Source organism: Ovis canadensis, chromosome 11, assembly GCF_042477335.2.
Source record: "Ovis canadensis isolate MfBH-ARS-UI-01 breed Bighorn chromosome 11, ARS-UI_OviCan_v2, whole genome shotgun sequence".
Lineage (NCBI taxonomy): Eukaryota > Metazoa > Chordata > Mammalia > Artiodactyla > Bovidae > Ovis > Ovis canadensis.
Window position 1 is genome coordinate 51357402 of NC_091255.1, and position 21244 is coordinate 51378645.

General features: G+C 44.2%; 1 protein-coding gene across 2 annotated transcripts; it reads left to right on the top strand.

Annotated features, from left to right (window-relative positions):
* The first annotated feature begins 2331 nt into the window (after positions 1-2331).
* G6PC1 (glucose-6-phosphatase catalytic subunit 1) lies at positions 2332-13003 on the top strand. Of its 2 annotated transcripts, none has more exons than XM_069541577.1 (5): positions 2332-2907; positions 5371-5480; positions 7812-7917; positions 8536-8651; positions 11012-13003. In XM_069541577.1, exons 1-5 carry the CDS (start codon positions 2678-2680, stop codon positions 11521-11523), a joined length of 1074 nt encoding a protein of 357 aa, XP_069397678.1. In that variant the 5' UTR covers positions 2332-2677; the 3' UTR covers positions 11524-13003. The 2 variants fall into 2 exon arrangements, with proteins under 2 accessions (XP_069397678.1, XP_069397679.1); XM_069541578.1 differs by having other exon boundaries at positions 2376-2737.
* The last annotated feature ends 8241 nt before the right edge of the window (positions 13004-21244 follow it).

Sequence of the window (21244 nt, forward strand, 5' to 3'; positions counted from 1 at the left end):
TGAGCCATCTCTGCCAAGGACAAAATAATAGGGAACTCACTGACATTTGTATAAACGGATTCTGTTTTCATCAAAGGATCTCGCACTGGACATAGTTAAGTAAATGGCTTCCCTGCCCCACTAGAGACAGTGTGGAGATCCCTGAGGACAGCCAGGATTTAACTTTGAATTCCTCTGAGAGCCAGGCATGGTGCTTTGCTCAAGAAATGTTTGTTGAATTAAACTGGAGAACTTCTTGAAAGATGCCAGAAGCTGGAGGGAGATGATGGAATCCTCTCTCTGGAGATAGTTCTTTAAATGAGAATTCTCACCAAAACCTCCAGCCACTCAAATGCTTCTTCCACTGTATTCACCACAAATAGCCACAAGTCCCTGGAGGATTTGAAAGCTCCCAGCTTTTCTCTTCAGTCGGCTTTCTAGCAGGCTCAAGTTCTCGGGCTGGGGGGGCCTCACCTCTTTCTGCACCTGATAAAAATTTGCTGGAAGCAGCAGGTAGGGGCTGGAAGTTAGAAAAGTAGAGACCAGCAAATAGTCTCATGATGTAGGCAATTGCTCCAGACAAGAGAGTCCCCCTGCCAGGCAGGCGATCTGTCAGAAAGACTCCCCAGCCGCCGTGTGTGCCCAGAATGGGATATCAGCTCCATCTGCCCTCCTTATCAACTGGCTCATGCTCCCTGAGTTTCCCCCAGAAGATAGGGCTCTCCCCTGGCTCCCCATATGCTGAGCACGTGATGGTACCCCACCCAGCTGAGGCTCCTAGCAGCCGGCAGAGGGTGGAGACACAGATAGTGCCTCTAAATATGTTGTCAGAGCATCTGCCCAACTTGCCCTTGTCTCACCTCTGACTATAGAAACTTCAGTCCTGAGGGATCATTGCAATAGATACTCAATACTTTCTAGGAAGGCTTATCTGGTTAGAGGGAGGGGGTCACCTCTTCTATGGGGCCCACTCCCCGTGAACTGGCAGTCGCGACAGTGTAGAACACCCTCCCCCTCAACACCACAAGGACATCCACCATTTGCAGCCCACTCACGGCCACCAACACCACCATTACCCCAGCTCTCCCTGCAAGGGGTGGCAGGATAGGGATGCCTGGACCAGCAGAGACAGTAGAGTCAAAGGCAGTTAAATTCTGCTCGAGCTGAGGAGGAGCCCAGATGGGTGGGAATGAGACTCCAGATCATATCTCCTGGATGAGGTTTTAATCATTTCCAGCATGGAATGTGGTCAACCTTTGCTACAAACTCGTTTGCTCTGAGTTTCTTTTCCCTGTCCCCGAACTACCCCTTACAAAGCAATTGTGGACTGGCTAAGGGAGAATTCAGGTGGATTTTAACAAGTTTTATTCCCACCAGCTCTTATCCTTGGAAGTGCATCAGTCTGTCACCTGACTCGGACCCTGCTCTCTTCAGTCCTAGGTCATGTGAGTGTGAGGTTTTGGTCTCTGTGCTGATGCAGGGTGGTTTCTGCCTGTAGGGGTGAGCAGGCAGCAGTGCTTTGCATAACCTGATGTTTCTTACTTTATTTCTTGTCTATATCAATGGCTATAATAGTACTGTTTTGACTTCTTGGTGATTATTCTTATCTATCTGTATATCTCCAAGCACAAATGAAAGAAAACTCAAAGTACAAAGCCCTTTCCAGAGTCCCCAGTGCCCAGTTTGCTTGTGATTTTATTTAGAACCATTTATTCATCGTATGGGCCTCCCAGGGAGCTGAGTAGTAAAGAATCCGCCTGCCAATGCAGGAGACTCGGGTTTAATCCCTGGGTTGGGAAGATTCCCTGGAGAAGGAAATGGCAACCCACTCCAGTATTCTTGCTTAGGAAATCCCATGGAAGGAGGAGCCTGATGGGCTACAGTCCATGGAGTCACAAAGAGTCACGACTTAGTGACTAAACGGCAGCAGCAGCAGTTCATCATACTGTTTTTGACTGAGCCACCAAGCACAGACATATGTACTCTACTGCTTATACTTATGTGTTAAAACCCCAAAGGTCCTTCCTTTAAGGACGTTAAATGAATTAATCAGTGCATTCAAAGATGATTATTTTCTGGACCCAAGAGATACAGAGCCAATCCTGGAAAGAGGGTTTGATCTCCCAAATCAGAGGCATTTTCCAGATCCTAGTGAAATTCAGAAATGTCCAGCAATGTGACAGTCCCCATGACAATAGAACTTATTATATTTTAAAATTTAACTATTTAAAAGTTGAATTGCTAGAGCACCAAGACTTTTCTTTGTTCCCAAATAAGTGCAATTGCAGACAGGAAGTCAGACATCTTTGCAAGTACCATGGCTGATTTAGACTCTGTCCTGTGTCTCTGACCAGGTTTCAGAACCAGGAGGGCAACCCCTCGTACCGTCAGGCAGCAATGCCAAAGTTAATAATTGGCTGTGCCAGCCCGTGGCTGATCAGGCTGTTTTTGTGTGCCTGTTTTTCTATTTTACGTAAATCACGCTTTACATGTTTGCATCAACCTACTGGTGATGCACCTTTGATCAATAGATTTTAGACAAAAGTGGTTTTTGAGTCCAAAGATCAGGGCTGGGTTGGCCTGCAGACTGGATACAGGGTGTATAAAACAGAGAGGCAAGGCACAGGCTGATAGCAGAGCAATCACCACCCAGTCTGAAATAACTGCAAGGGCACAGCCGAAGGCTTCCGGAGTGAGGATGGAGAAGGGAATGAACGTTCTACATGACTTTGGGATCCAGTCAACACATTACCTCCAGGTGAATTACCAGAACTCCCAGGATTGGTTCATCTTGGTGTCTGTGATTGCAGATCTCAGGAATGCCTTTTATGTCCTCTTCCCCATTTGGTTCCATCTTCGAGAAGCTGTGGGCATCAAACTCCTCTGGGTAGCTGTGATTGGAGATTGGCTCAACCTCGTCTTTAAGTGGTGAGTAAGAGCCGGACAAAGAGGAAATCAGCAAAGAAAGAGGCTGGCATTGTCTTTGGAAATGTCTCTCCATCAGAAGTTGCTTTTTCATGCTATTCACGCAATTATAGTTTACTCCCCTCCTTTCTCTGGATCCTCTATAGAAAGAGAGAAGACAGAGAAAACCCTGTTAGTGAGTGAAGATAAAGGAAAGGCTGTTTCATATGGATGCAAGGCCAGCTAGACCTAGTGAATTATAGGCTATAAGCAAAGAAACGCCATTTTTCTGTTTGCTTGTTTTTGTGTTTTTTGTTTGTTTTTATGGCTGCTCTGGGTCTTGGTGGCTGTGTGCAGGGTTTCTCGAGTTGGAGAGAGCAGGCTACCCTCTAGTTGGGATGCACGGGCTTCTTGTTGTGGTGGCTTCCCTTAATGTGGTGCACGGGCTCTAGAGCTCAGGCTTCAGGAATTCTGGCACATGGGTTTGGTTGCTTCGCAGCATGTGGAATCTTCCCAGAGCAGGGATCAAACTCATGTCCCCTGATTTGGCAGGTGAATTCTTAACCAATGGACTACCAGAGAAGTCTGAAACTCCATTTTATTACTTTGGAGCAGCATAGGTGACACAAAGATAGATGTGTGAAGGAAGAAAGATGAGGTATGAAAAAAGGAACCAGGCAATTTCAAAACCCGTTGTGTGAGGTCATGAAAAGCAATTCAGAGACCTCTCGTGTTCAGCCAGCTTTATGTCTTGGGCAACTCAGAGCAACTCTCTGAGTTTCTGTTTTATAATCTGTAAACCGAGATTATCTCTGGGATCTTAATAATTACTATAATTATCAATGATTGTTGATCCTGTAGTATGGGCCAGGCCACATGCTAAGCACTTTTTTATAGGGTGTTACTAGCAAGAGACTAAGGCACTGAGTTAAGTGACTACAAAAACATAGGTAGTAAATGTCAGAGGCAGGATTCAAGCCCAGGCAGGCTGACTTCATAGGCACGGCTCTTACTGCTACTACTGCTAAGTCACTTCAGTCGTGTCCGACTCCGTGCGACCCCATAGATGGCAGCCCACCAGGCTCCCCCACCCCTGGGATTCTCCAGGCAAGAACACTGGAGTGGGTTGCCATTTATGTTATATCCAGTGCTAATAAGCTGACTTTCAAAAGGTAAAGAAGCCCCAATTTTAGTATTTGCCAATTTCTGCTGTGTCTGTTATCTCATTATGACCACTTTCAAGCTATCAATGGGTCTGGCTTGCAAAAACCCTGAATATTTTACAACTGTTAGCCAGTACCAGTTGACTCCAACACATCACTGTTTTGGTCTTTATTTCTTCATGTAGAAAATGAACAGTTTGGACCAGCTGCCCTCAGAGACTTTAACCATCCCTAAAATTATCTTTGTTCATAGTCAGGTGATTCTTAAGATCTCTTCTAGCTTTAATTTTGTTTGGCCATAAACAAGAAAAGTCTTGAACATTGTTATTGGGCTCAGAAGCCCAAGGCATACTGATGGGATTCTGAAATTTCTGTTGAAAAACCTACTAAGTTTTGTCTATAACTTCCATTTTCTCTAACTTGGTAGAGGTCAGAGTTAGTGGCTGTCGCCAGTTTTAGTGAGAAGTCACTATTCCTCCATTGCAGAGCAAAAGAAGCATCCTGACTGACCCTTCACACCTGTTTCCACAAGAAAAACATGCTTTTAAAGGGGAAGTGGTTGATTTGAGATATTCTGTTTCAAAGCCAGAGGATACAAAACAAGCAAATAGTAGCTATATATGTCCTTACAGAAAATGATTCTGATGGAAATAGAGACCACATCTCCTGGGAGGCTTGTCCTTGGGGCTGGGGCTCAAGTCTCTGAAGTCCGGAAGAAACCCAAGACTATGGAGGCCTGAAGAAATGAGCTGTAGGATATGCAAATCTAAGTCACAAACTGTAGTCCCTAGGCATCCTTCTAGGGCAAATTCTTCTCAGGGTTTAAAAAAAAAAAGTTACATAGCTGCTGTTAATCTGCCTGCCAATACAGGAGCCTCAGGAGATCTAGGCTCTATCCTTAGGTCAGGAAGATCTCCTCAAGGAGGAAATGGAAACCCACTCCACTATTTTTGCCTGCGAAGTCCCATGGACAGAGGAACCTGGTGGGCTACAGTCCATGGGGTCACAAGAGTGGGACACGACTTAGCAACTAAACCACCAGTAGCTGCTGTTAATATGGTTTTGAGGATATGAGATTTATTTACTTATGTTTCAATAAATAATACCTCCAAAGGCAAAATTCACAAGTTCTGTAAAGGATGCTCCATAAACGTCTCCCTCCTCTACTTTCCCCTAACAGCCCAGTTCCCCTTCTTGGAGGGGCTCGTGTTCTGGGTTGGATCTTATGGATCTTCTCCTCAAGCTACTCTCTCTTCTGGAAGGTGTGGCATCGGGCCAAAGCATTCCTTCAGTAACTCCAGACCCTCGTTCTGCTTTTTCACAGGATTCTCTTTGGACAGCGCCCATACTGGTGGGTTTTGGACACCGACTACTACAGCAACACCTCGGTGCCGCTGATAAAGCAGTTCCCGGTCACCTGTGAGACTGGCCCAGGTGAGAGGCCCAGCCCTCATCCAGACAGAAGCTGGGTGGGCCGTGCTCATTATGGACACCTGGTAACATTCGTGCTGGATGAAGCTGTCTTTGAAGGGGATGTGCGCAGAGCCACTCCTTCAAGCTCTGGTCATGGTCTTGGATTTGGTACAACTCCATCTGAATTCACTTCAGCAAGGCCTTCCAGAACAGCCTGTGACTGCCACTTTGGAATCTGCCTAATGTTTTCAGAACAGAAATTGCTAGTTCAGAGAGGCAAGGGCTCCCTCCCAGACAAAGGGCTCATGAGAGTAACTGTGCTGTGGCCGTTTGTCCAGGAAGGGAGCACCGTAGAGGCCTGAGCCTCCGGTCATCCTTCCCAGAAGCCTGGCCAGGGAGATGTGTCCTCCCCAGCTGACCGTTCAGTCCCACACCCTGTCTGTACTTTGCTAGTTACACCCAGACAGGCCTTGTTCAGCCAAGTGATAGATTTCATTTTTCAGTAAAAAGGAATATTCAACCCCTCCACTCCCCTGCAGGTCTCAGTGTTAGTTAGTTCCTAAACTCAGGGGCCCTATCCCTGACTCCCAGACTAGCGCGTTGTCCTTAGTTATTGTTTTCACAAAACCTTGATTCCCTTTAGAGTATATTCACTCATTCAAATGTTATTTATCTAGTATCTGTACCAAACATTGTTCTAGGCACTTGAAATGCCTCAGTGAATAAAACAAAGATCCCGACCCTTGGGAATTCCCTGGGGGTTCGACAGCTCAGCACCTCACTCAGCGCTTTCACTGTGGGTGGCTGCTCAGCTGCTCAGTCATGTCCAACTCTTTGCGACCAGCTCTTTGGACTGTAGCCCGCCAGGCTCCTCTGTCCATGAAATTTTCCAGGCCAGAACACTGGGATGAGTTGCCATTTCCTCCTCCAGGGGATCTTCCCAACCCAGGAATCAAACCCAAGTCTCCGTCAGCTCCCGCACTGGCAGGCAGATTCTTTACCACTGAGCCGTCTGGGAAGCCCTCCCTGTGGTGGCTCAGGTTCAGTCCCTGGAACTAAGATCCCACAAGCTGTGTGGTGCAGCTGGAAAAAAAGGCTCCTACCCTTGTGGAGCTTGTATTTAAATGAGATGTGTGTGTGATAAAAATTCATAATACACAAGTAAAATATTTAGGATATTAGAAGAAGGAGGAGGAAGAGGAAGAAAGGCAAGGGTTTTATGTGGGGTTCCCTGGAAAGCAGACTCAGATGGATATCAGCACGCAGGAGGTGCTACATTCAAGAGCAGTACTTGTGGAAGGAAGGGATGGAAGCCACCTGGGCAGAAGTCTAATTGCCATTCAGTCTCAGCTAACCCCGTAGGAGCTCTGAATTGACTCAAGGGGATGAGACCTTATACCCCAATAGAGATGACTTATTGGGTGCAGGATCCTCCCAGGGAAAGGGTAGTAATAGAGATGAGTGATTGGGTGCAGGGGCCCCCAGGGAAAGGGTAGTTTTGATCAAGATGGCTCTCATCAGCCCAGGGCAATGTCCAGTGAAGTCTGAGCGCTGAGAGCCACCTGCAACCATGCTCTCAACAACAGAAAGGAAAAATAAACTGTTTAGTCCAGAAAAGGAACTGGTGGCACAGAGCCCTCCACCTTTCAGGAAAAGGAGACCAGGAATAGCAATTGGATGCAGTGTTAAATAGAGCGGTCAGGGCAGGACTCACTGAAAAGGAGAAATCTGTGCAAAAACTTGAAGGAGGCAAGAGAATTAGCCAATAAATCCTGGAGGAAGAGGTGTCTGGATAGAAAGACCAATGTCACAGACACTGAGGAGGAAGTGTGTTTAAAGGAGAGTAAGGAGGCCAGCATGGCCAGAGCTGAGTGAGCAAAGAGAGTAGAAGAGAGGTAATGGAGGGCAGATCAATTTTCAATTATATACCCAGCAGGGTGATTCTGTGTGTAATCTCTAGACTGTGTATAGACTGTTTAATCTCAAGAGCTGAGGCTTTCTCTGACTGTGCCACACACTGTTCTCCCAGAGCCTAGCACATTGCTGGTCATGTAGTAGGAGCTTAATAGATATGTGTTACATAGATAACTAAATAGGTAAATGAATGGATGGCAGGATGGGTAGATGGGTGCATGGCTGGATGGGTGGATGGATAATTGAATCAGCGGATGAAAAGATAGATGACTGGCTGGCTGGATGTAAAGATGGATAGATGTCTGGCTGGATAGATGGATGAAAAGATGGAAGAAAGGATGAGTGGATGGATGATGGATAGATGATGGCCCCTAGCAATCTCCCAGATGAAGATTTTTTGGCTTTGGTTCATTCATTCATCTCTTTCCTATTCTTCAGGAAGTCCCTCTGGCCACGCCATGGGTACAGCAGGTGTATACTATGTGATGGTCACATCTATCCTCTCTATCTTTCGCGGAAAGAAAAAGCCAACCTACAGATTTCGGTAAGAACTCAGCTCTGGGTTGTGGGTGGTGGATGGCAGGAGGTGTCTCTCTTCTGTAGCGGACATACCACTTGCTCTTCCTCCATGCCCCCTGCCCACCTCATGCCTTGGGGTGGTCCTAATAAGAGCTGTGGCATTTCTGCTGGGAATGAACATTAGGGTCACAGAATGTTAGGGCTAGAAGGGACCCACATGGGCAACATCTAATTTTAGAGATCAAGAACAGGGCCTAACAGAAGAGGGCTTTCTCAAGATCAGCTAGTGAGGAAGAAGCAGGCGGTAAATAAAAGCCCATTTCTGTACCAAACATTGTGATGCCCCATCCAGGTTAAAATAAACAAAGAAGCAGAAAACACCACTTTTATGGGGAATTCTGAGTATGCAGCTACTGAGCAAATCTTTCATTATGAAACATAAAATAGAGAGGTTGAAATTCACACACACAGGGGTTTACCACTTGCCATGGCTATCTTTGAAATTTTGAGTACAGTCTTCAATTTACAAAAAATTCCACTAATGTAACCTGAGTTTGCCAGGCTCCAGTGTTCCTGCTGAGGCTATTCTCTTTGGTGAAGGATCTATATCTGGATTTTCTTATGACTGCCTCTTCCATCGCAGGTGCTTGAATGTCATGTTGTGGTTGGGATTCTGGATCGTGCAACTGAATGTCTGCCTGTCACGAATCTACCTTGCTGCTCATTTTCCCCATCAAGTTGTTGCTGGAGTCTTTTCAGGTACCACCTGCTCTGGTTCCCTCCCTCCAACCCCCACCTATACCATTCCTTCCTAATCAGGACAAAAAGCCAGCATTCTAGCCATGCTCTGTGTATAATCGATACCGTTAGTATTTCAGTGGGTTGGAAGTCAAGGGTGGGCAATTTAAATGACTTATTTCTATGGGAATTAAGTGTGCTTCAGAAAAATGACAAGACAGCAAATTAACTCACCCAGTTGATTTTGCCTAAAATCTCTGAGATATTTTTACATTCTTTATTTCTTACAGCTCTTCAGTTGGAAGTGGGCCCTAGGTTAGGGTTAAGAAAACCTATCAAATTTAACAAATTAATACAATGTTCTTGGAAAGCTCTTTAAATAAATTCATTTGCAAGCCTAATAGATACCCACAGCTGGTCTTTATTATAGGTTCTGTGTTTCAAATATGTTGTTTTCTTAGATTCACCTAATTAGGGGCAGAAAAGACTTAGGTAAGCTAAGTGTAAGAAAGAATTTCTTGACTTTGTGGGAGACACTGGAATATAAGACCTTAGGGGAAACGCAGAATTTTTCCCCTGGAGACCTGAAAAAGCAGAGGAGAGCAGCATTCACAGAAGCATGTTGAGAACAAGAAAAATGATAACTTCCTGGCAACTATGAAATTAACAGAGCATTATAGCACTGGGTTCCATGTTTGAGGAAGAGCCTGGAAGCTCATGTTACATGAAAGATCTGGGAAAGTTTAAGTCAGAAAGAAGAATAACTACCTTTATTTTTTGAGTTCACAATCTGTTTTGTCTAGTCTTTTCCACCCAGTTTATTATTTTTAAATTGAAGTACAGTTGATGTTCAATATCATGTTAGTTTCAGGTGTACAGCAGAGTGATTCAGTATATATATATTCCTTTTCAGATTCTTTTCCCTTGTAGGTTATTATAAAGTACTGAGCAGAGTTCCCTGTGCTATATCAGTTCAGTTCAGTTCAGTCACTCAGTCATGTCTGACTCTTTGCAACCCCATGAATCGCAGCACGCCAGGCCTCCCTGTCCATCACCAACTCCTGGAGTTCACTCAAACTCATGTCCACCGAGTCGGTGATGCCATCCAGCCATCTCATCCTCTGTCCTCCCCTTCTCCTCCTGCCCCAAATCCCTCCCAGCATCAGGGTCTTTTCCAATGAATCAACTCTTCGCATCAGGTGGCCAAAGTATTGGAGTTTCAGCTTCAGCATCAGTCCTTCCAATGAACATCCAGGACTGGTCTCCTTTAGGATGGACTGGTTGGATCTCCTTGCAGTCCAAGGGACTCTCAAGAGTCTTCTCCAGCACCACAGTTCAAAAGCATCAATTCTTTGGTGCTCAGCTTTCTTCACAGTCCAACTCTCACATCCATACATGACCACTGGAAAAACCATAGTCTTGACTAGACGGACTTTGTTGGCAAAGTAATGTCTCTGCTTTTTAATATGCTATCTAAGTTGGTCATAACTTTCCTTCCAAGGAATAAGTGTCTTTTAATTTCATGGCTGCAGTCACCATCTGCAGTGATTTTGGAGCCCCCAAAAATAAAGTCTGACACTGTTTCCACTGTTTCTCCATCTATTTCCCATGAAGTGATGGGACCAGATGCCATGATCTTAGTTTCTGTGCTATATAGTAGGTCCTATATCTATTTTATATATAGTAGGGTGTATATGTTAATCCCAACCACCTAATTTATCCCTCACCCCTGAGAATGAAAAAAAAAAAAAAGTGAAAGTGATAGTCACTCAGCTGTGTTGACTCTTTGCAACCCTGTGGACTGTAGCCCACCAGGCTCCTCTGTCCATGGAATTCTCCAGACAAGAATACTAGAATGGGTAGACATTCTCTTCTCCAGGGGATCTTCAAATGTGTTTAAATGTGTTAACAGAGGCTCTAGAGTGACTTACAAACTCCCGCGAAAAGAATTGAGATCTATCAGTTCAGTTCAGTCCAATTGCTCAGTTGTGAGAGATAGGTTTTAGCACAGCACAAGGTACCTTCTAATGATCAAATTCATGCAAAGATGAAATGGGCTGTCTGAGTGGGAGTGAGCTCTCCACCCTTGAGGGTATTCAAACAGAGACAGGAGGACCACCCCCGACCCTCCTCTCAACACAGGAAGTTTGCATGTGGTGGGAGGAAGTAACTGGCATATCTCTTCCATCTCAAAGAATCTATGGCTGAGGACAGGCTGGAATCACACATGGGAAAAAACCAAAAGACCCTCTGATCTGACCTCTGTGATTTAACTCCACAATGGTGGAACAGATGGCAGGTCACCCATTGCTCCAAACTCACCTCCAGCTGACGGGCCAGCATCTTCCCCAGTTCTCATGGTCATTCCTTCTTCCACTTAGGCATTGCGGTTGCTGAGACTTTCCGCCACATCCAGAGCATCTACAATGCCAGTCTCAAGAAGTACTTTCTCATCACCTGCTTCCTGTTCAGTTTCGCCATTGGATTTTACCTGCTGTTAAAGTGGCTGGGGGTCGACCTGCTGTGGACTCTAGAGAAAGCCAAGCGAAGCTGTGAGCGGCCAGAGTGGGTCCACATTGACACGACGCCCTTTGCTAGCCTCCTCAAGAATCTGGGGACCCTCTTTGGCTTGGGTCTGGCTCTCAACTCCAGCATGTACCGGGAGAGCTGCAAGGGCAAGCTCAGCAAGTCGTTCCCGTTTCGCCTCAGCTGCATCGTGGCCTCCCTCGTCCTCCTGCACCTCTTTGACTCTTTGAAACCCCCCTCCCAAATTGAGCTGATCTTCTATGTCCTGTCCTTCTGCAAGAGTGCAGCGGTGCCCCTGGCATCTGTCAGCCTCATCCCCTACTGCCTCGCCCGGGTGCTGGGCCAGCCCAACAAGAAGACTTTGTAAAGGGATGTGGAGTCTTCAGAATTGAAAGCCAATGACTCTGCCAAGGATTGAGGATGGTTAGGGCATTCTGCCAGCCCATCGTGAGACCAAAGTTACTAGAGTCAGCTCAGGTGGCCCCCCTTCCCCCTTTGCAATTCTAATTGTATTGGGTGATGTTTTATTGAAAAACTAGAGGAAGCTTTTATTTGAGAAAGCCTTATTGGAAGGTGGGTCATTCTGGATTGTTCCTGCAAAGGTGTGCTTTTTTTTCTGTCCAGTACAAAGGCAAGACTTCTTGGTAGTCTCAGCTCTTGCGACCTCATAGACTGTATCCCACCAGGCTCCTCTGTCCATGGGATTCTCCAGGCAAGAATACTGGAGTGGGTTGCCATTTCCTTCTCCAGGGGATCTTCCCCACCCAGGAATCGAACCCCGGTCTCCTGCCTTGCAGGCAGATTCTTGACCAACTGAACTATGAGGGTAGGATCAGCTCATAATGCCAGGCTGGGAATCACAAGTGAATGTCCCTTTTTTTTTTTAATGACAACATGTTTAATTTATAAAAGTTACCTTGCAGATATGGAATATGTTTATGCTAAGAGTCAGACACCACTAAAAAGTCAGTTCTTTCTTAAATCTTCTAGCTAACAACTGCATTTACTACTCATGCTCATCACTACCCAGAAAAGGAGAAAGGAGCTGTGGATTTGGTAGGGAAAGGATTGATTAAGGAGGATTTTTAAATATCTTGCATTCCCTGAAAATTGTATGTCAAACAATATCTTAATAACTTTGATTATATTCAAATCTTTAAGTAAAGGACTCTCAACACTGGGGGACAACTTCAAGTGTAATTAATCAGTGGTTAGTGGAGTACTTCTGCTTGTATTTTTCTATTATATATCCATGGTCATTGTATTTACTGAGATTTCTGAATGGCTGTGGTGACCTGGATATTGTACTAGGTCAGAAACTTCGTACAAAGTCAGCTTATCCTCCATAACATTTAATCTTTCTCCTTACTAGCCCAGCTCTGCTTTCGCCAGAATTTCCCACTGATTTTACACCCACCCTGCTGGATCCTCAGATGCCTGAAGGCAGCTCTGTAGTGGTGCTTTCGTATGTTTCAGTTAAGTTCTTAAATCTTAGGCAAAATGCCAAGGAGAGGGCCAGGATTCCTCTCTCCAGAAGGTCACTCCAATGTTACTTTTGATTCCTGGAGGGTAAATATGACTCCTTTCCGAATCCGAAACCAATCAAGAGCACATTCTTAGAGGAAAAGCCAACTCCTCCTCCTTGCCTGTTCTCTAGTCTCAACTGATTTGCAGACTATGTTCTTTAAAAAAAATATTGAAGCCTATTTATTTGAGAGTACTTGTTTTTTTCTACTAATTATATAAATCACCATATACTATCATTCATACCAACCATCCTGGTCATAACATCTTTGCAAAGAAAAATATATACATGCAGTATTTTATTAAAGCAACATTTTACTTAAGAATGAAGTCTTGTTGATTACTATATTTTAGAGGTAATGTGATCTGAAGCTTCTAATTCTGGCTCAGCTAAATTTCTAGCTCTTTCTCTATTTCCCTAAACAAATAATTTGGTTTCTGTGTACTTACATTTTCTTTTTGGAAAAGGAAGCTGTTTTGTCTTGGGTTGGACCAGAAGTCCCAACAGGGCTGCAGGGATTTGTAAAGTGTCAACAAGGACATAGGCAGAGTTGAGCATATCAACATGGGCACAATATCACTGGCCAAGATGGAACATTAGTTACCAGACCACAGCGCAGCACGAGTTGCTTTATGGGGTCAAACTGCAACTTGAGAGCAGACAGGCAGGATCACTCCCAAACTAAGCAATCAGGGAATGTAAGTTGTAGTAGCAGAATAAGGCTGAGCTGACTTGGGGGTTCTCCGGTGGCTCAGTGGATAGAACTCTGGCACAGGTTCCATCCTTGGTCTGGGAGCTGAGATCCCACACACTGTGCAGTGTTGCCCAAAGGATTAAAAAAAAAAAAATCTGAACAGACTATGGAATCCAATAGCCTGGTGTCAGCCAGGCTTTTGGTTACAGTTAAAGGAAGTCTGAACAGAGCAAGTGATAGCAGCAAAGGATACTCAGAGATACTGAAAGTGTCGCTCCAGGATTTATTTCCTCTTGGGTGTAGGGTCCCAACCTCCAAAAGCCTTGACTCACCAGCATAACTCTGGATCTACTGAGAGTGAGACCTGATCATTCACTTCAGAATGCTAGGGACTTCCCTGGTGGTCCAATGGTTAAGAGTTCGCCCACCAATGCAGGAGACATGGGTTCCATCCCTGGTTTGGGAAGATCCCACATGCCTTGAGGCAACCAAGCCGATGTATCACAATTACTGAGCCCACACTCTAGAGCCTGTGAGCTGCAACTGCTGAGCCTGAGCACTGCGATTAGAAAGTAGTCCCCACTCACTCAGCTAGAGAAAGCCTGAGCACAGCAGCAGAAAACTACAAAAAGAAAAAGAAGAACTTTGGGATGTGAATCTTTAGGGAAATTTGAGTCCTGCTGCTGCTGCGTCGCTTCAGTCGTGTCCGACTCTGTGCGACCCCATAGACAGCAGCCCACCAGGCTCCCCCGTCCCTGGGATTCTCCAGGCAAGAATACTGGAATGGGTTGCCATTTCCTTCTCCAATGCATGAAAGTGAAAAGTGAAAGTGAAGTCGCTCAGTCGTGTCCGACTCTCAGCGACCCCATGGACTGTAGCCCACCAGCCTCCTCCATCCATGGGATTTTCCAGGCAAGAGTACTGGAAGTGGGGTGCCATTGCCTTCTCCGAAAGTTGAGTCCTATGGAATTGTATTTCTTTGGGGTTGTTGGTGGGGCTAGCACCAGGCCCCTCTGAGATGCTAATGGTCTCATCAGGGGAGAAGAGAAATGGTCTTATTCAGTTTGAATTGAACCCCACTGCTTGGGCATGCCCCTCATCCTGTATGGTTTATTTGCCCTCGAGGACCAAAGCCAGATTCTTTGCAATAGAGCTCTGGCAGAAAGTAAACAATGCCCATGCCCCCAGTAGTTGGTCAGGTTGATAAAGACACATAATAAAAGATGAAATTTGTGCTTAATATATGCCAGGCTCTGTTTTTACTTATACATTATACATTTTATTTATACAGTGAACTCTCTTAATTCTCCCAATATCTCTGTAACGTGGGTGTTAGAATTTATCCTCACATTACACATGAAAAGGCACAGAGGCGTTAGGGAGCTGGTCCAGAATGGAGGAGCCAGTTTAAGAAGCAGGCAGTCTGACTCCAGAGTTCATCCCCTCTCCTCTACTCCATGGATGCCAGTTAAGACTAGTGGCTGTGTTAAATCATCCTTCAGATACCAGACACAACTTATAACACAGACCACAGAGATTTTGATTTCTTGTGGCCAAAGGACATTATAAAACTTAGAGTGATCCTCCCAGTGAGCTAGTACTGGTTTCTATGTATGAAGATACCATTTTTCAAAGTTCATTTCATAAACTCACTATTGAAACAGGCATAAAAATATTAGTTAACAACAGTGTCTAAAACAACCTTAGCTCTTTCTTTTCTCTCTTCTAAGAAAGAGCTTAAGGCAATTCCCTGGCAATCCAGTGGTTAGGACTCCTCCCTCTCACTGCTGAGGGCTCGGGTTCGATCCCTGGTCAGGCAACTGAAATCCCACAAGTCACGTGGCGTCGCAAAAAAAAAAAAAAAAGCAAGAGCCTAAAAATCATGCTGAGCCTCTGGGTCAGAAACTAACTTACTATCTACAATCAAGATAACACAAGAAGAGAGAATTACCACAAATAAGTTTTGGTATAGATCTATATAAAAGGGTAGAAAGTAAAGAAATGCTGTGGAAGATTTTTAGATCTGAGATTCCACCAATGCAGGACTGCTATCTTTCACTGGGACAGGCAAAGGCTAGAAATGGACAGCCCTAAAGGCTAACAGGGCCTCCCTGGTGGCTCAGATGGTAAAGAGTCTGCATGCAGTGCAGGAGACTTGGGTTCAGTTCCTGGGTGGGGAAGATCCCCTGGAGGAGGGCATGGCAACCCGCTCCAGTATTCTTGCCCGGAGAGTCCCATTGGACAGAGGAGCCTGGCGGGCTACAATCCATGTGGTCTCAAAGAGTTGGACATGACTGAGCAGCTAACACAAAGGCTAAGAACTCGTGATGGGTAAAGCCGGGAAGAGTGTCAGCCCATGATCAATTTGTAAAATAACCAATGTATTAGCACATTTTGATCACAGATCTGCTCCTCATGTTGCAGATATATGTTTACTTTAGACATGACTTGTGAATCCTCAGGATGGCAGTAAGTTTAAATGACCAATAACCATTTTATTCTTTTTCTTTCTTTCTTTTTTTAAATCATGAAATTATGATAACACATTTACAGGAGACTTGGAAAACAGAACAAAGTTACATATAATTCTGTTATATATTACAATTATTTTTTAGGTAGATAAATCAAGATTTTTAGTTGGAGTTTCAATAGAAAACTCTCAAAAATTAATAGAATGAATATGCAGAAAAGTAGAAGGATATAGTAGGCTTGAAAAGCACCATGAGCCAATTCACTGTAATTAAGATTTATACAATTTTCACACAACAGTAGGATACAAATTCTATTCAAGTTTCCACAGACTGTAAATTAGGAGGCATTGGACCATATCCAGGGACATAAAATAAGATGCAAAGATTTCATGGTCTAAAGGTATTGAAATCATAGAGTCTATTCTCTTATTACTGTAGAATTATGTTAGATCTATAGTATGCTAGATTTATGTTAGAATTATTATTAATTATGATAGAATTATGTTAAATCAATATCAAAAGATATTTGAAAATAATCCACAAGTTTGACCAAGGTCCACGTTATGTTATAATACAATTTGATAGATTGGTCTAGCAGTCTTTTCATTTTGAGGAAATGGGTTTAAGGATGATACAAACACACACACACACCTTACTATTGTCTTCTTGGCCTAAGAAAGCAGACCCATTAAGAAAATGCAAATTCTGCTGCCTGAGCCAATGCTGCTTCACCATGGAGAGACCAGGGGCTTGAAGTTTTGTTTCTGTTTTTTAACAAAATTTATAATAGATTTAAAAAATTTATAGCAACTTTATTGAGATGTAGTTCACATACTGTATAATTACAAACTGAACTATTCCAGGGTTTTTAGTATAGTCAGAGAATTGTACAACCACCACCACAAATTAATATTAGAACATTTTCTGTCACTCCATAAAGAAACCTCACACCAGGACTTCCCTGGTGGTCCGCTGGATAAGAATCTACCTGCCAATACAGAGGACACAGGTTTGATCCCTGGTCTGGGAAGATTCCACATTCCACCGAGCAAGTCAACCTCTGTGCCACAACTACTGAGTCCAAACTTCTAGAACCCATGCTCCACAAGAGAAACCACAGCAATGAGAAGTCCACACACCTAGTAGCCTATGCTCACTGCAACTAGAGAAAGCCCACTGTAGCAATGAAGACTCAGCACAGCCAAAAATAAGTAATTAAAAAAAAAAAGAAACCCCACACCCATTAGAAGTCACCTCCATCTCACCCTTACCTGCTCCACCCTCGGCCATCACTAATCTACTTTCTGTCTCACAAATCTGCCTATTCTAGATATTTCATATGAATGGAATCACACAACAGGTGACCTTTGGGGTCTGGCTTCTTTCATTTAACATGATGTTTTCAAGGTTCATCTATGTTGTAACATGTATCAGTACTTCATTTCTTCTTATAGGCAAAGAATATTTCATTGTGTGGATAAATTTTGTTTATCCATTCCTTAGTTGATGGATATTTGGATTGATTCTACTTTGGGGCCATTATGAACAATACTGCTATGAACCTATGAACATCTGTGTACAGGTTTTTGTATAGATGTATGATTTCATTTCTCTTGGGTATATCCCTATCCCTAGGAGTGGAACTTCCAGGTCAAATGGTAACTCTATATCTAACCTTTTAAGGAACTGCTGCTGCTGCTGCTGCTAAGTCGCTTCAGTCGTGTCCGACTCTGTGCGACCCCATAGACAGCAGCCCACCAGGCTCCCCCGTCCCTGAGATTCTCCAGGCAAGAACACTGGACTGGGTTGCCATTTCCTTCTTCAATGCATGAAAGTGAAAAGTGAAAGTGAAGTCGCTCAGTCGTGTCCAACTGTTTTCCCAAAGGTTTAGAAAGGAAAAGTTTCACAGTGCTCTTGGTTTTGCCATCTCTTTTGATTTCTTAGGATCATATCCTTCATCAGAATTGTCTATTTGCTTTGGGAGGGTTTCAAAGCAATATTGATCAAGTGATTAGATTTACATGATGAAATATCAGTGGGCACCTCCCACTTTTGTTGGTAATGATTTATTGTTCTCAAGAGTATTTCATTCGAAGACACATGGATATTTGAAGTTCCAGTCCTAATCAACCGACTAGTTGTTTGTAAAATGTCAAACTTTGCTGACTTGTTTTCTGAAAATCGTTACTTTAGCTGTTGAATTATTAAGGTTTCTTGATTTGACTCTGCAGTAATTGCCAAACTAAGACAGATGCCTTTAAGGCACATATGTGTAAATAAAATACCATAATATCATTTGTATCCGGGAGTTTTTCAAAAGCCTCTTGAGAATGAAAAACACTCTGTCCAAAGAAGTGTCCAAATCATCAGAAGGCTCTTTGGACAGAGTGTTTTTCATTCTCAAGAGGCTTTTCTGATGATGTTATTTAGGAAAGAACTGACTAGAAATGATATGACAAAGCAATCAATAAGTCACTTCCATTAGGGAACCAAGAACCGAATTCATCTGGAAGAGAAATCAGCAGTCATATAGTCCAACGATGGGAAACCCAAAGCCCAAGACCTAATTGTAGAGCGAAAGGTAAAAAAGCTGCCTCTGGATTGCTGGCTTCTTAATAAAAAGAAAAAAAATTTAGAATATTTTTCTTTTTCCTGAATTGGCCCTTATTTTTTTAAGGTGTTCACTATTAATTCTATTCAAAAAAATTTTTTTTCACTTCATAGATATAGAAATGAAGGTCTAGAGAGGTGAAACAGCTCTTTTAAGTCACATGAGTAACCTCTCCTCAGGTCTCCTGCTTCTTAGTAGAGAACAAACTCCTCTTTGCCTGACTCCAGCATTTACCTGAGCAGTGAGGTCAACAGGCAGCAGTTGCCACAGAAATGAAAGACATAAGTGACTAGTAGAGCCAGTATATTTGAACCAGGACCAGGGTCTGTTGAGCAAATTAAGCCACAGCTATTGAATAACTGTGTTCAAGGTAGCCTGTTCCTAATTAAGTTATGTGGTCCTGTCTTCCTTTGCTTTCATAAATCTTTCCAGGGCAGGACTGTAACTACAACAAGAAATGACTTGATGTTTTTATGGGAATTTTTTAGCGTGAGGGTAGTTTTCCAGTCAGCAGCTGTTCAGTGCTTTCTTCTCTGCCGTCTTCTGGCTTTCTTCTTTTGATACTCACATTCCATGGTTATTGCCTTCCACTCAGCTCAACTGCACTTCAGTGTTTGATGGCTAACCGGATTTCTCTCATTCTGCGCCATTACAGAGTTGGGGATTCCAATTGTTTTGGTTTTTTTTAATTTTTGTTTTGTTTATTTGGCTGAGCTGGGTCTTAGTTGTGGCATGAGGGCTCTTCATCTTAGTTGCAGCCTGTGGAATCTAGTTTCCTGATGAGGGATTAAACTCAAGCTCCTTGTATGAGGAGCATGGAGTCTTAGCCACTGGACCACCAGAGACATCCAGGGAATTCCAGTCTTGAAGAGCTGCAATTCTTCTCTGCAGACCAAAAAGAATGAAAATCTGATTCCTTCTTTTCCATGATGAAACTTTTTGGACTCTGGCTGTGGCACGCCACCTTGAAAAGAATGCCATCTTTTCACCTCTGTCTTTCCCTCCAGTCTCCTTCTTCAACCCCAGCCCATTGGCAACCCTGCCACTGATTCCTACTTGATCTCCCTAGTAATGAACTCAAGGAAGCCTTTGGACAGGTATGAATAGGCTTAACTAATAGCCCACATAAATTATGTTACCAACCAGGATTCTTGGCCTTCCCCAATCAATACAGATTGAGGCTGGACAAGAAATGTAGGCAAGGCTACATTGGGGCCCTTGCTGCAGTACTGGGACAGCAAAAACAAGCAACACTTTCCCTTCCTTGTTTCCCAAGGAGGGGCGAGCTTGTCCCTTATATAAAGTGAGGGTAGGGGTGCATCCAGGGGCTGGGCTGGCAGGGTGGCTTAGGTGGTTTGCCCATCCCTTTGGTGATATTAAGTGCAGGGGACATGTGCAGTACCCTGCTTTTGATCCTGACAACCTGTATTTGCTTCCAGCTTCTCAGAACTGGCAGTTGGGATTTTTCGCCTTTTTGTAGCTTTTATTTATTTATCTTTGGCTGCTTTGGGTCTTCGTGTCGTGAATGGGCTTCTCTCTAGATGTGGTCTGTATTTGCAGCGCGTGGACTTAGTTGCCTGTGGCATGTGGAATCTCAGTTCTCTGACTAGGGATTGAAAGTGCATTTCCTGCATTGGAAGGTGGATTCTTAACCACTGGATAACCAGGGAAGTCCCTATCTGTGTCTTTTTATCTTGTTGTCCAGAATTTGCCCCAACTACACAGGCATGCAGCTATTTTTATTCCCTTAAAGTTTCCTTGTATTTTATTACTCAGAGAGACGTTTGTCCAGGCGCAAGCACTGTAGCACTACAACAAAGGGCCCCAGGTCTCAGCCTGTCTCTATGTCTTTATTTGTTTATATAATTTTATTTATTTATGGCTGTGCTGGGTCTTCATTGCTGCTTTGGCTGTGAGCAGGGGCTACTCTCTACTTGCTGTGCACGGCCTTCTCATTGTGGTGGCTTCTCTTGTTGCAGAGCACAGGCTCTAGGGTTCACAGGCTTCAGTAGTTGTAACACGTGGGCTCCGTAGTGGTGGTTCACAGGCTCCAGATCACAGTCACAGTAGTTGTGGCACATGGGCCCGCTTGCTCCTCCACACGTGGGATCTTCCCAGACCAGGGATCGAACCTGTTTCTCTGGCTTTGGCAGGCAGATTCTTCACCACTGAGCCACCAGGGAAGCCCTGTCTCAATGTCGTTAGACTACCAATGCCCTTCTTACCAGTCCATCTTGTCCTCCATACTATGACTGCAATGAAATGACAGAGGCATCGTGTCTCCCTCCAGACCACAGAGAAACCGCCATGGACACCGTGTCAGAGACTCCAAAGGGCTCCTTTGCTCTGGAAGAGCCTCAGGGGAGGCCCTCACTGTTGACAGCCATCAGAGCTGATTCAGGAAAAGCTGACGCAGCAGCTCCAGGGTTTGATTTGCTCCCCAAGTGTCGTCAGTAGGCTCGCTACTCACAGTGGCCGCCAAACTGTTATCTCCAGAACTCTGCCCTTTCTCATTTCCTACCTACAAAGCTCCACACAGCTGCATGATATGCTTCTAAGAAATTCCAAAGGGCAGGTGACCCCAAACATAATAACTGTCAGACCAGTGAGTTAATTTCTCAAGTTGAGGGTTGGCTGAACTCAACTCATTTCTAAGAAAAATAAAAGGGGATTTCCCTGGTGGTCCAGTGGTTGAAGTTGTGAGCTTCCTCTACAGGAGGCACGGACTCCCTGGTTGGGAAACTAAGATGCTGCATGGTACAGCCACAAAAAAGAAAAAAAAAAAAG